General features: G+C 36.6%; 2 protein-coding genes across 2 annotated transcripts in view; one reads left to right on the forward strand and one right to left on the reverse strand.

Annotated features, from left to right (window-relative positions):
- The window catches only part of LOC143180532 (uncharacterized), a 309,043-nt gene that overhangs the window by 249,407 nt on the left and 45,267 nt on the right, over nucleotides 1-14,369 (forward strand). The gene's annotated exons all lie outside the window — the stretch shown is intronic.
- On the reverse strand, nucleotides 515-13,867 carry LOC143181033 (uncharacterized). The gene is made up of 3 exons (XM_076381218.1): nucleotides 13,736-13,867; nucleotides 11,942-12,159; nucleotides 515-1,095 (listed from the first exon to the last, which is right to left on the reverse strand). Exon 3 carries the CDS (start codon nucleotides 851-853, stop codon nucleotides 515-517), a length of 339 nt encoding a protein of 112 aa, XP_076237333.1. The 5' UTR covers nucleotides 854-1,095; nucleotides 11,942-12,159; nucleotides 13,736-13,867.

Raw genomic sequence — 14,369 nt, forward strand, 5'->3', positions numbered from 1 at the left:
GTTTAAATCCTCTTTGCAATCTCCTGTACGTTCTAATTGATGTATCTTTTGGTTTATGAAATCGATATTTTTTAGTATCGTATTAGATATAGGAATACTGATTAGTGGTACCATTCTGAATGGTTCTTAAACAGTAGTGGAGTAAGAGAATTACCATTTTTAAATGTAGGAAGAATGAAACTATACCACGGCAGTCACAGGAGCATAAATTGGTCTTAAGAGAAAAATAGGAATTCCCTTTTGTATCCTCGTGTTTAAGCTTTATATATTGTTAATCTAGGTCAGGCTTATCAGAAAATGCTAGACACTGTCTGTATCCAATATCGTTAGATATTCCCAACAGATTTGTGCACTTTTGACCTTTCCCTGGCTCAGTTAAATGTGAAGCACTCTATTTATTCACCTTTATTCCTGATATCACACATTATCAGAAGAATTTGAACTATGACTGTTTCTAGTTTACAAAATTCTAATTCGCAATTTAATTCATTTTTCAGAACAATTTTCCTTAATTTCAGGGAGAATTCATAAAATCGATTAAAAAGTTGGAAATAAAATGTGTTATATCTTGAAATACACCATAGCAATAATAATTGCCTAATAGTAGGAAATTAGGAAGGCTAGAGACGATTACAATTTTAATTCTTTTAGCATATCCCATAGAAATTTTATTTTTATATACAATTGTCTGTCTACTGTAAATACATTTGTTTCTGATAATGTACAGAATATATTTCAATAGATTTAATTCGTTCGTGTGATATCGAACACAAGCTTCCATCTCACAGCTTCCATAGAATTCCATTGCATCTTCGGTTTCTTCCACCTCAAGTAAAATATTTTCGTTTACCATAAACAGAGGGACAGGAAAGGTAATGCATAAGCTGGGGTAGTATCGATACAATATCGAGATAGGGTTTGGTCATCCAAAATGCCGCTCGAGGCGGAGAATCCAGGGAATTATTTATTGAACGCGCGAGACCTTGCAAATATGTATGACCAACGACGATCACTTTTCCCTTAGCAACAATTTTCAGCGTTACCAAGTGAATAGTTTGTGCAGGCTTCCAATTCGTCCTTTCGATTCCTAAATCCCTGTAAAATAGAATTTATTATTATTAAAATAAAGTAAGTATGTACAGACGCTCAAAAAATACTTAACACTCTAATACAGATTCATTACTAGTAACATACTCTACGATTTATCCTACACATGCATCGCCAATTCTATCAATCGTAGGATTGAAAGATACATTTTAAATTGACGAATTGAAAATCCCTGAGAAATAGAACCTAACATATGATAATGATCAATTCTATTTCACAGGGATTCTGATAAATCAGTGAAGTGAAAGTGTTTCTTCCATGACTGCATCTAGGCAAATTAGAAACACAATGCTTTGGTCAACTTGTAGGATATTTTATTCAATAGCAATGCATTTCTGTCAGAGTGCATGGTCTACTATGTTAACATTATATTATATTTCTTCTGCAGTTGAAATGTATGAACTAGAGCATGGTAAGTCACAACAGTCGTTTCAAAAACAAAATGTCCGCTCCGCACGTTTGTCGCTGATCGACGTGGTTCACATTCTGTTTCCGAACTCGTAGTGGATCCCTGAAACTTTCGATAACATCGTAAACTCCCGTGCAAAAGTTTCCCCCTTTCTCCCTTCCAATTTCTCCCTTTTCCTGGAGAAAACGACACGATGGAGTCGCCGAGGAAGTCAGAGATTCACGATTTTGTTACTGGATTATTTCTTCCCGTGAGTTTCTTCGATAATGCCTCTGCGAGGACTGGCACTCGATATTCCTTTCTGCATACGGATCTTCACACTAGGTCCTTTTCTCTTAAAATTATATCTCTCGGAATCAAGTTGCATTTTCGTGACAGATTTACTTGTTGATACGATAAAAATAATATACACACAATTGCTACTCTATTTTTGAGATATTCTAGTTATTTCAAATTTTTAAAATTATTCTAGCTTCATTACTTAAAAAATAGAGAGACTGACATGGAGCCAAATTGTGTCAAACTTTCAACACAACATTTCTTTGTACCCTCCAAGCTAGAGACATTTTCAATATAACTAGTATCACCAACTTAAGACCATTTCGTATCATTTATAGTAACAAATTCAACGTTAAAATCTACTTGATTCAGCTCCATGTCGCGTAAAAAATTTTCTCCAAACTTTGCAATCAATTTGGTAGATCCTCCGCGTTTCTTTCAATCGCCAGCACTTTATATTCATTCTGTTGGTGTCGGTTCTTGGCCGTCAGTGGGGAGATCGCTCGCCGCGATAGCAGATGCTGCAGGCTTCGAGTTCCCGCTTAAAATTTAATTCGAGCACAAAGCCGCCTTGGCTTTGTGGTAGTTCGCCAGCCGTGATTGGTTGCCACCTAAGTTTAAGCTAGCTGGCTTTAGTTCAGCGTCGAAGAGCGTGCGTAGCACTGCGTGCGGCAGAGCGGGATTTATCCGACACTCGTAATCCGACTTGAACGATAACTGCGAGCCCTGGCTCACGTTCGACCGACGATCGCGCTCGTAATACTCGATCGATGATGAATTCAGCGGCATCAGAATATTTCCCGCCAAAAACGTGGAAATTTGCTGGGATGTATTCTTTTCAAATGATGCTTCCTTTTTTTAGTTGCTAATTGGTGAAGATAATTGTGGTTATTTGGATAAATAGAGAGTGAAGGATTGCAGATGGAGTATTTAGTTATTTTTTAGTATAATTAAGCTGGTCAAATGCGTGGATCTAAAAAATGATGTATAATTTTGATTTTTGGATAGAGGGGGTGAAACTTAAACGACAAGGGGTAAAGCAATCAATTAAGTTTCAATGCTAGGTTGGTGGTGCGTTCTACTGGTAATAGTAATTATTTCTGTTATTTTATCATTACTGTTGTTTGTTTATTTATACGTATATTTATAAATGTTAATGTCGGGGGTGCATCCTACTGGCAATAGTAATTATTTCTATTATTCTATCATTATTGTTGCTTGCTCATTTATACGTGTATATATAAATATTAATGCAAGTATTTGTGGTTAGTATTTGAAAAAAAGAAGACTTTGGGATTTGTAGAATTATCAAGATATTTGTATTATAAATTACTACCCGAGATACTTTACTAGTATTATTTTCTATTTTTACGTAAAAATGTTTTTGGAATAGTTTAGTGCAAAGAGAAATTGTTTTCCCAATTTTAATGTTAAATTAACTTTACAACAAAAATACTGTCCAGACGTTTTGTATGAGTATAACATTTTCTGTTTCATTTTTTAGTTATTATCTATTCTTTGAAGTTTTTATGTTAACCTATGGATCACCCTGTAGGACGTCATGATAGCAATGCAAGTTATTCTTGCTCGTGATAATGAAGGCTGCAAAATCAAAGGATCAAATTTGCGTGAAGGAGGAAGCAGCGATAATGAAGGATCACGAATTTCTTTGTCAGGAAAGATTAATCCCAAGCGTTTGAACGCTACCATGTACCTACTTGTTTAATGTGTACGCGATAGCATCTTCTATTAAAATGTAAAACACGTTATTCCATTACAAAATTTTTGGGTAGAATATATGAACGTAGCGAGAGATATACTTTTAATTCAATAATAAATACTCCTAATTTAATGTTTTATTTCGCTATATTCCGAATAAGTGAGCCATTAAAAATGAGTTACCTTCGATTCAATTAAAATTTTGCAAAATTTTATGGACGAAATCACCTTGTGATTGCTAATGAAGTGTACCATTATATGATTGATTAATTAATGTGAAACAGAATTAAGCTCAGTACATAATCCACAACAGATTGCAACATTTAATTGTATTTAAATGTTATGCTTATCATAAATAATGCCATAGCATAATTATTCATTGCAGAATCGACATATTCACGTATTGTTTCCAGCAAATAATTGTTTTGAAGATTAATCACCACGCTACATACTTTATTTCACAGATTTTACATATTAAAAACCATATCAACTTAAGCTTATAGTAAATCGGCTCCAAAAAATTCAAGTTTAAAAAAGCATGAAAAAATCGAATTTAAGTTACTTTTTACAATCTTCAATACTCGTCTAGTAGTTCTCCTTTAAGGCGAATTTAAATTTTTCACTTTGGATGATCATCATGGATCATCCACAGTGAAAACTGTAAATCCGCCTTTAGACTCTATTTCACTTCAATTCGAGTAAAACCTACTGAATTACAAAATAATCAATTCCCAAGTTCCTCCCAACTACTTAATCAATTCCAAAGAACTTCCCCTTACCAAAAATCTTCTCAACTCCACTCAGTCCAAAGAATTTCCCAACAACGATTACCGCGGCACAAAGGGAGTCGCTTCGATTTTCAAAATTTCCGCAATTACGCCCGCCCAAACGTTAAGAACCCCTCCACCCCCTCATCGTCGTTGCCCTAATACTCCTACATTTATCTCAATCAGAGTTAAATGAAACTTTTCTCCCCGTCCACGGTCAACAGGATTTTTCATATCGTCGGGAAAATGCAATTCTCCAAACTTTTCTAATTTCTGTTTCCATCATGGTCGCTCGAACGGGGCTTTTTACATGACTGAAGCACTCGGGGGCTCGCGAGCGCGGACGTAAAACCGTTAAAAACCGCCGGGCATCGTGGCAACAGGATCGCACGATAATTCGTCGCTTTTAGCCGCGCACGGCCGCACGGCGCGTGTTATGCGTCGCGACGCCCTCATGGGCGTCGTTAGCAGGGACCACGGAGTGGCGTGCGTATTTACGCACTAGAGGAATCAATAAACCATGTCCGAGAGAACCGGTTCGACGGAGCGAGATGGTGCCAGCCGCCATTCGAGAGGGCGCGGAAGGGTGAAACTCACCCTTACACGCCATTCGGCTATTAGACAATACAAACAGCAGAGCCGTCGATCGCGAACGGCTAACAGCATGTCGAACACTCTTTTTCACCCTAGTACGCTGTTTATCGCGCTGCCGTGTCACGGGAAGAACCTTCCCCCCTTTTCCTTTTTCCTCGAGTTCGACGGCGCGATCTTTATGGCGTTTGCTAACGCAGCGTCCCCTCCTAACGTAATTTCTGAGATTAAAACTGTTTTATTGTGGCTGGTACGAAGATTATGCACGAACTGTGAATTTGGATCACGATGAATTTCGACCTTTGGGCGAGTTGGGGGTTTATGGAAATTTTGAAATATGGGAGGAATTGTGCCGTGTGTATGAGGTTGCGAGAATAGAAAAAATTTGGAATGTGAAGTACAGAAAGACGCTGATTGATCGAGGTAACGTGGGAGTTAAGCTTGAAGCACGTTTCTGATGATTAATTTTGTTGGTATTTTGAAGTAATGTTGCAGAAAAGTATAGAATTCACACATATAGAATATGTGATATATACAGTATATTATATATAATATGTAATATTGTATATATTCAGTATTACATATTCTACATATGTAATGTAAATATAGAATACAAAAATCCATTTTATTATAATTGGAAGGTGAAACGAATCTTCAGTTGTGTTCTAATATTCAAAAGTCGTGTACTTGTTGCATGTAATAGGCACGTAACACATCACGTGTTGCTAACCAATAAAAGCAGAGCTGGGTTCTCTAATTTAGTGTATATTCGTACATAATAGCTAACATTATCAGTAATATTGTGTATCAGTAACAATTATTATTATTGAAATTAATAACGAGACGTAACGATGAGCTTTCGAAGGTAACATAATTACTGTTTGAATAATTATTCAGCTGCAACGTTGCTGGGATAATTATCGGCAGTACCTGGTCATTCGAATAACAACCAGTTCATGTGCTTAAAAACTGTTTCGCATTTAAATTGCACGCCCTGTATGTAGAACTTCGATCGCTCGTATTTCTTCAACAAAATTTCGAACCATAAAAGGGTGTAAGACTTTTTGGTTCCTTTTGACATAAATCTCCTTTTACATAATTTTTGAGCGATTTATTGGTCGTTGACAGGACCTTTCGATATCTCACTTTGCGTTCTAGTGATTGGTTTTCAGTAAATAGCGTGAAAATATTGCAGAAGAGAAAGCGAGAGGAGAAGAACGTCTTCGATTTCTTGGCCTGAACCACTTCTTTCTACTCGTGTCGCGTTATTAATCCACGTGCTTCGAGGAGGCATGGAGATTATCGAGTGGCCCAAGCGAGTTGACTTTAACGGTGCCTCTCGTTAAAATGCGAATACTTGACTTAACGTAAGCGATTCGTCTTAACAGAGAAATAAATACGACTTGTTCGATGGATCGAGGAAATCGCGATGGGAAACGTGCATCGACTGAAAACGACGACCGTCATTAATATTTCTGGGAAATTCTTATTCCTTTTTGAAGCATGAATTATTGACATACTCTAGAGTACCTAATGATTCTTGCATTCGGCTTCCAAATATTATTTTTTAATATTGTTTATGCATACTTTTAATGTTATTCTTTCAGCATATCTTCAAGGTATTGTTGCATTATGAAAACTGCTAAGAGGAAATTATTTATTTATATTATATTGAGAACGTCCACTCTTATTTCTTTTTTATACAATTCTAAATTCTGTGGATTTGAATTACCACTTTCTCTGTTACACTTTGAACACTAAAAATTCTGTTACGAATGCATTGATTCTAACCATGGAATAATCACTTTTAATTCATCTTACAGTATTCTCCTATTACCCTTAGTGCTGTTATAAATTTGTATTAATGCCATTTATAACGAGATACATTAATCTTATTGATAATAATCTAGAAATCCCAAATATGAATATGATATACACTCTAAGTAGTAAAATTTTCTTATTGGCGTGAAATTTTAAAAAATATTCGCAGTAGCCTAGGACTTAGGTAAAGAGGATTTTAATTTTGTTAAATAGTTACTAAAAGTGGTCGTTGGAACTACATTTAAAAATCTGAACTACCACGTTTATTCTACTTAAGGCATTTTTCCTTTAGCTTTGAATTTACTTTTTTCAAGAGATTTACCGCGCACAGCTGTTCACAGCAAGAAAATAAAATCGTCAGAGGATTTTGTAGAATTTTAAAGGCAATCGAGGAGGGAAGTTGTTTTCGCAAGCTGTAAAGCATTTTATTTCAGAGATAGCCAGCATTGGACGTTTTTTAAGCGGTTTTTATGCCCTCCAGCTTAGCCGTAGTAAAGTAGCTAATGAAGTGCTGTCGCGGAGAGGAATATTAGACATCTGAATAATTCAGCGGATGGACTTGAATTGGTTAATTTGAGCAATGTGGCCGTAACTTGAACTTCCTTTAAAATTTGTATTACTCCATATTCATTACTGAAAGGTGGTCGATTAAAGAAGTGTAGTCCTTTAAATAGTAAAAGTATAATTTGACGAATTTTAGTGGCTTAACATTACCACTCGCTCTTCCATCGTTTTAATTCATTGCCGAAAATCTGCTGCTGAACATAATCTGAAAGCATGGCAAGCTATAATTAGTTCGTCGAAAATTGTTATTTATATTTCCACAGCGAATAAAATTCTGCGATGACTGCAATACGAATTATGTGTAATTGAAGATAAACTGAAAGTGGTCTTTAGGGAAAAACTGGGTCAGGAAAGCATTGCAGAATTTTCGTTTGAGTTTTTGTTTTAGTTAATTTAACAAACGTGGGAATAAGCAATTATTTCCAACGATGTGCAGAAATGTACCATAAAAATCTCAAGTATTTGCATGTGCCCTGAAGCTTTTTTCAGAACGAATGTTTCATCCTTTACAAATGTTATTTGTTTCGAAGCTGCAACTGCGATTATCGTGACATCGAATGAACGAAATGAATCGCTTTTAAACGCATTACGGAGATTTATGTTTTCGAGAGTGTTTCGCAGAACACGTGATATGAAAAGATGACAATTAATTATTATTTTACCGAGCGAATAGTTGGTTACTATTATTATCATTATTACGTATTCATTCGTTATACGTGACCAATAATTAATTAGCGCATGCGACGAGTCTCTACAATTTACATAAAACTTATATTGCACAGTGTATCATAATTTGACTAATTCTTGCTTAATGTAAATGGAAATGAAGCGATTACAATTAATTGAATAGAAACAGTATAATAATCCGTATTTAAATGTAAAAAGACTAAAGATGCATTATTAAACCTAGCTTCAAAATCTAATTGACTCATGCAATAATTATAATCGTATAACTTCAGAGGTTAATCTTCATTTAAATTATAATTAATGCTGTTTTATATTTAAAAAACCGCCACTTAGGGCAGTATATTATTCAACAAATTATAGAGACGAGAGTAAGCGTTTTTCATCCAACAGTTTTTCTTTTTTTGTATTTTACACACAACTATTCCCCCGTTCATAACTACCAAACCATCGATAACGCCATTGTCATTACTCTTTCGTTGCAACGCGAGGAGAATGAACTACCTCAGCACGATTCTCGTGATTTATTTACACGGTTGTGTCGAAAAAGCGAAACGAGAATAGTGCTCGTTGAACCTGGCCTGCGAAAACGTATCCATAATTTATTGACAATTATTTATAGAATTACCTTCCCGCTGAAACTGTAAAAGCAAGGTTTTCAATCGGCACGTTTCCTGTTACCTTGAACTTTTGGAGGAACGAGTAGGAAATTTTACATCCCTTTCATTATCCGTCTTTTGTGCTCTCGTAATAACCTACGGATAAAATTCTCGCCACCCCTTTTCTACTTCCGGATTAAGGGGCTTCCTCTCGTTCTACATCGAGATTAACCCTTCGCGATCTTAGCGTTAACGCTGTATTTCAGTCTGCTGAATTCCGGTTCCGGTTCGGGTCGTCACTCGACTTTATAACTGTTCCATATTCCCGGACGGTATATCAGAGTGTTAAGTAGTTAGCGAAGTGCTATCGTAAAAAGAGGCATTGAGAGTCTGAATACGAGGGTGAATTAATTTGGATCCAGTTAAGATCGACCTGGATAAGGTTGTACTTGCACGAAATTTGGGTTTAATTATAGTCTTGCGATTAGTGCTTCGCTTTTGTGTGTTTTCTATAACATCTGTAGAGAATGAATTTCAGTTCTGAAAATTTATACATCACTGTCGTTTCATAGTACGTCATTCTATTGTAATGTTTCAGAAGATTTTATACGTCCTTCTTCTTCAATTATCAATTTTACTATTTTTTAGAAAAATATATGAAACTCTTTAATTTCATATAAAATAACGACAGAAGTGTTTTATTTTAAAATTTGCGTTTAAAGCATTGGAGTCTATACTAGGCATGGATATTCGAGTATATTTTCGTTTCTTTCGCCTCGCAATTCTTTCTCAACGGCTGTTTGCGTCAGACTTCTCCTGCTTTACGTTTCTCCGTTCAATTTCAAGCGAAATAAACAAATAAAAGTGCATAGCGGCAATTATCGTTGGCAGCAATTGTCATGCTCGTAAAAGTCGCCATTCCGAGCGATACAGAGTCATGTCCAATTGGACACCGTCGGATCACCGGAGGGTGGCACGAAATTTAAACGATGCTTTCATGGCTCTAAGACCGTTCAAAAGCGATAAACTATCGTTCGTTCGAAAGCTATCGCGGTAATCATCTGGAGCAGAATCGTTACTGGCCACCTTCTGTCTATCGCAGAGCCTTTGCAATTGCAAAACACGATACAATTTAGAGTAAGCAGAATATATTGTTGACATTTTGTTCTGCACTACTACTGCACTCTGTGTGGCCTGAAAATTCTATGTATAAGCCTCTACTTCTGTGGTACGAGCTAGATAACTCTATTACAGTAAAATAGAATCTAGAGAGAACTCTAAAAATGTTCTATAACAGAACCTCGATTAACTTGGTCTCAATTATTCGTAGTCTCTTCGATTCACAATTGATAACGTAATCGCCAGGTTACGTTACCTTCGGGACACTGAACGGTTAGCTTACTGTGAGAAAATTGCATTTTTGCAACTCTAATGGTATGAATGCCCCATATACAGAAATTGCTATACTAAATTTCATTAAATTCCCATAATCCAGTTCAGAGATATACAACGAAATAGAGGCCAACAAACACATATGCCCAGGTAAACGTCATCATCCCCATGACCAAATGTTTTATAATTCTAGTGACGTCAATGCTCCAAATATGAAAACCACCATACCAAATTTAGTGAAATTCTGAGAAGAAATATACGCCAACATATACACACACACACACACACATATTCATACATACAGAATTTAGCCACTGGTTTTTTGGCTTTTCTAGACTCAGTGGTCCTCAAAACGTCGAGAAATACAAAAAACTCATTTTGTAACCAAAAATTTGACCCATCACAATACTTTCCCTCTGTTACTATATTATAACAGTCGAAAAAGTAAAAATTAGTTACCAAGAGGATCCTTTAGATCTGAGCTTAGCGTTAAGCTGGTCAGTCAAGGGACTGCTGTGACTCTAGAAAATTTACTATTATATGACTTAGAATTATCCTGTACGGAAGTTACCCCTGGAAAATCAATTCTATAGCCATGTCGAACCGAAAGTCACGTTAATGCGTTTCCGGTAGCTTCCACTCGGTTTAGGTCCCTGCGGAAACGACTCCTCCGTGACAATAGAAAAGCGAGGCGGAATGATTCGATGGAAGTTTAAGAAGAAACGGCCACTCGGTGTTGCTGAAACAATGGTCCGCAAGGGGTGTCGGGAAACTTTGGGATATAATAAGACGGATTTTTGTTTCGTCGAAGTTGCTGCCTCGGGAACCCGAGTGGTCTTTGGGTTCTTGATAGGTGTAAAAGTTTATGGAGGTTTGTCTTTGAAATCATTTTATTACCAGAAGAAATTTGGAAATCCAGATGGAAACCTGGGACTGTACATTTTTCTAGATCATTGGAACAGGTTTAGTTGTACAAAAAAAATCGTGGCTCTTTTATATTATATAATTCTACAATTTTAGATGAGCGATATTCCTGTAATTTTGAGTGAAGAACGTGTATAATGTAGTAAGATTCATTTGAAACGTGACAGTTTTAGCATCGAGCAAAAATTTTGTAAAATACATTACATCTGCTTTTCAAGGGAATGAATCTTTTACAGAGACTATTCTTGAAATAACAAATATGTAGAAGCAATGCAAGAAGAATAGTCGTCCAAGAACGAGAATTATATCTCTTTGCCATGCTTTCGTAAAAGGACGTAAAAAGGATCCAGGGTGCAGTGTAATTTTAGTAGAAAAGGTACCTACTCGTTGCACGAGAATATCGTTGAAACAGTCTGCAAATTAAAAATTCTTTTCTCCACTTTTCGATTGAAATATCCATGCATAGTGACTGAAGCTGAAGTTCGTCCAGTTGGCACTTTCTCGATACCTCGAGACTCGAAATAGTATAACGACCGAAAACATTTTTTATGGATTACGGAAAAAAGGTCACAGTGACAGAGAAAATTTTTAGAACACTTAAAAGCATACAGTATATCATATTCTTTGTAAGGTAAATGTCATATTATCTGGACGCTTAAAATGTCAAAATGTCTCAGTATGTGGACAACCTTCTTAGGTATTTTTATACACGACATGGAACTTGAATTGTACAGTATTTCATGATGCTATTTTTTTTACTAAGTAGGTATATTAAGATTGAAGCTTAAAAATTAAATGAAATTGACATTAATGTCCAGTTACCGGGACAATTACCTTATCCATTCTGCCTAAACTTCACTTGTTCAAGAAGAAAGTAGCTTTCTACTGAACAAAATTTCTCGGTGACATAAGGGCACTTTGATCAAAGAAACCGATCAATTTTTAATCGAGCATCTTTTTTGGTCCAAGATAAAGCAAAGTGAAACTTCAGTTCATCCGATATGTCTCTCACAAAAATAGAAAGCATAATTACTGAAATGGAAAGAAGAAGAAGGGATCCATAGTTTATACCAGAAATCTCTTACCATTTTCACCTTTCGACTAGTGGAAATTGAGTCGCAGACAGCGTTTAGATAGTGAAGTTATCGTGACGTGATTCGTCATAAGAAGAATAAATCGCGGTAACCTCGTTGACCCAATTTTCCTCGCGATCGTACTGCCACATTTTTAGAGATGTCCAATCCAATCTGGAGAGTTAAACTGAGTTACGATTTCCTTTGCTTCACTGATGAACGCTGTCGCTCTGAAAACAGTACACAGTTATCTTATTGTCTCGAGACGATTATTTCTATTAAACTTAATTTACGTACTTATTCTGTATATAGATATGCATAAATAAACTGATATCCTAGGAATATAATTTTGTCTCAGGATACTCTTATAATTTCTACGAAATCAGCAGACATGAAATTAGAATTTCCAGACTTGGATTTATCTAATATTTATCAACTCAGTTATTGTGTTACAGTATTTCATTTACTTGCTATATTTTTGTTCAAGGAATTCCTTGAGTACGATTACGTCTCACTGAAAACTGATTTTGTTGGTATTATTTTTGTGTCATATTAAAAAAGATATGACTATGTTCTAAGGAGAAACAGTATTGTCGTGTATATTTTGGGACGAAAGTTGCGGCAGTAAAATACGGAAGATTCGCCATAAAGCGAGCGATTTGTAAACGTTACAGATTGGCAAACACCGTCCCTTTGTGTTCCTTTCACGAACCATGAACCATTGCAGGTGCACGAGTATTTGTGTTTTGAAACGTCTCAACTCAACGTCGATGCATATATCGATGTTTGCTTGCGCGCGTGTACTCCGCGCATATATTTGTCTTTCGAGTCTATTTTTATGCTTCTCCCATCGATCTTATGCTTTGAAACCAATTCACCGTGCGGCGCATTTAAATGATGAGCGACTCTCTCGATAAACACGCTGGGAAAACGACTGGCGTCGTTTACAGTGGAACTTAGGTCGTAAAGGATTTATAGAGAACTGTTGTTTCGTATGCTCCAACTAAATGCATGTATGCTTGAAAATGTTGCAATCAAGCCAGTACATTATTATGCAGAAGGGCATTCCATATTTCATAAGTTGTAATGTACAAATTTTTAAAATTTGGGAATATTTGTAATAGAGTGTAGGTATATTTTTATATTTTGAGTAAAGTATGTCTGGGTTTTGAAAACTATTGTTTCATAAAAGTAGAGAATTAAGCATTATCGCAGGTAGCAGAAACTTTCCTGACAATATACGATATCAAATATATAAGTGGAAAGGTAGTTTTTTTAAAATTAAGTTTAAATTTTGACTAAGTATATGAGAAACAGTAGAATAGCCCTATAACTAGTCAGACTGTGATTCTACTTATAATAACCCGCGATATAAAGCTTCTTTCTCGTCTTTTCATATATTTGTGAACTTATTAACTCTTGAATAAAAGAAATATTAAAGCCTACTTTCATTGAGGAGACTGGAAAATTCTGAATCTAAAAACGAAATAGCCCGGATCAATTTTTTTTCAAAATTAAGTGTCATACCCTTTTCCACTACTTTCTCTTTATTCCTTTAGAATATGGATCTAATAAATAAGGGAAACGTTGCAACTCAACGAATGTGAATCACACTTCTTTTTCTAATCTCTGAAAAAATAACGAAAAGCGACTAGAATCAGTTTGCCTCTCATGCACAAAATTGCAGCCAGATTAATCAAGGTTCCACTGTAGTCTTTCAATAATTTATCCAACCCAAACTGCACGTATAACGCGCAGTCGACAATTTTCCAGTCCGTCACTTCATCCCATTTCCTCTCGACGTACCTTCAAACCCCGCAGCGCTCAAGGAAAAAGTACATCCCCTTTCACAGCAAAGAACATCACTCGACGGCGATGCAGCTTCTATTCAAGTGCAATTTCTTCGAAACGTCACCGCACGCGGGAAACAAATCCAAACGCACTGAAGTATTCTACGCGAAGATGTTCCATCAGCATCTAGATATAAGGACGCGCAAATATTCGTGGGGCATCGTGGCGCAGGCGTGCACACACTGGCCATACACCGGCACATGCACCACAGGCGTTTGTACACGTTGAAAAGACAAACTGCGAGGCGCAATAGAGACAGCGGTGGTTACAGAGGGTGGAAGAGGGATGAATGGGCCAGGGCTGGGTCCAAGTAGTATCGCGTAGCTACTTAAAACTTTTGGAGCTTGTCTTGTGTCCCTACTAGTTGGTACCTTGCTTACTTAGCTCCAGTCTGCAACTCTCTACCATCTCCTCTAGGTCTCTTTCTCTTTCTGGCTCTGCTGCTTCCACAACCCCTCACCCTACCGCCGTCCCACCGCTTTTCCTTGCCCCGTGGATGTTCTTCACTCCTGGTGGCTCCCTTGCTGCTGCCTCGAGACGAAGTTTACCTTTGTTTCCGTCCGTCAGCGCGATATACTTCTTGGCTACC

This window comes from Calliopsis andreniformis, chromosome 6 (genome assembly GCF_051401765.1).
Source record: "Calliopsis andreniformis isolate RMS-2024a chromosome 6, iyCalAndr_principal, whole genome shotgun sequence".
Taxonomy (NCBI): domain Eukaryota; kingdom Metazoa; phylum Arthropoda; class Insecta; order Hymenoptera; family Andrenidae; genus Calliopsis; species Calliopsis andreniformis.

What these genes read in the sequence shown, in the direction of transcription:
- LOC143181033 (XM_076381218.1), bottom strand. Translation starts at nt 853, where the DNA reads ATGGTAAACGAAAATATTTTACTTGAGGTGGAAGAAACCGAAGATGCA.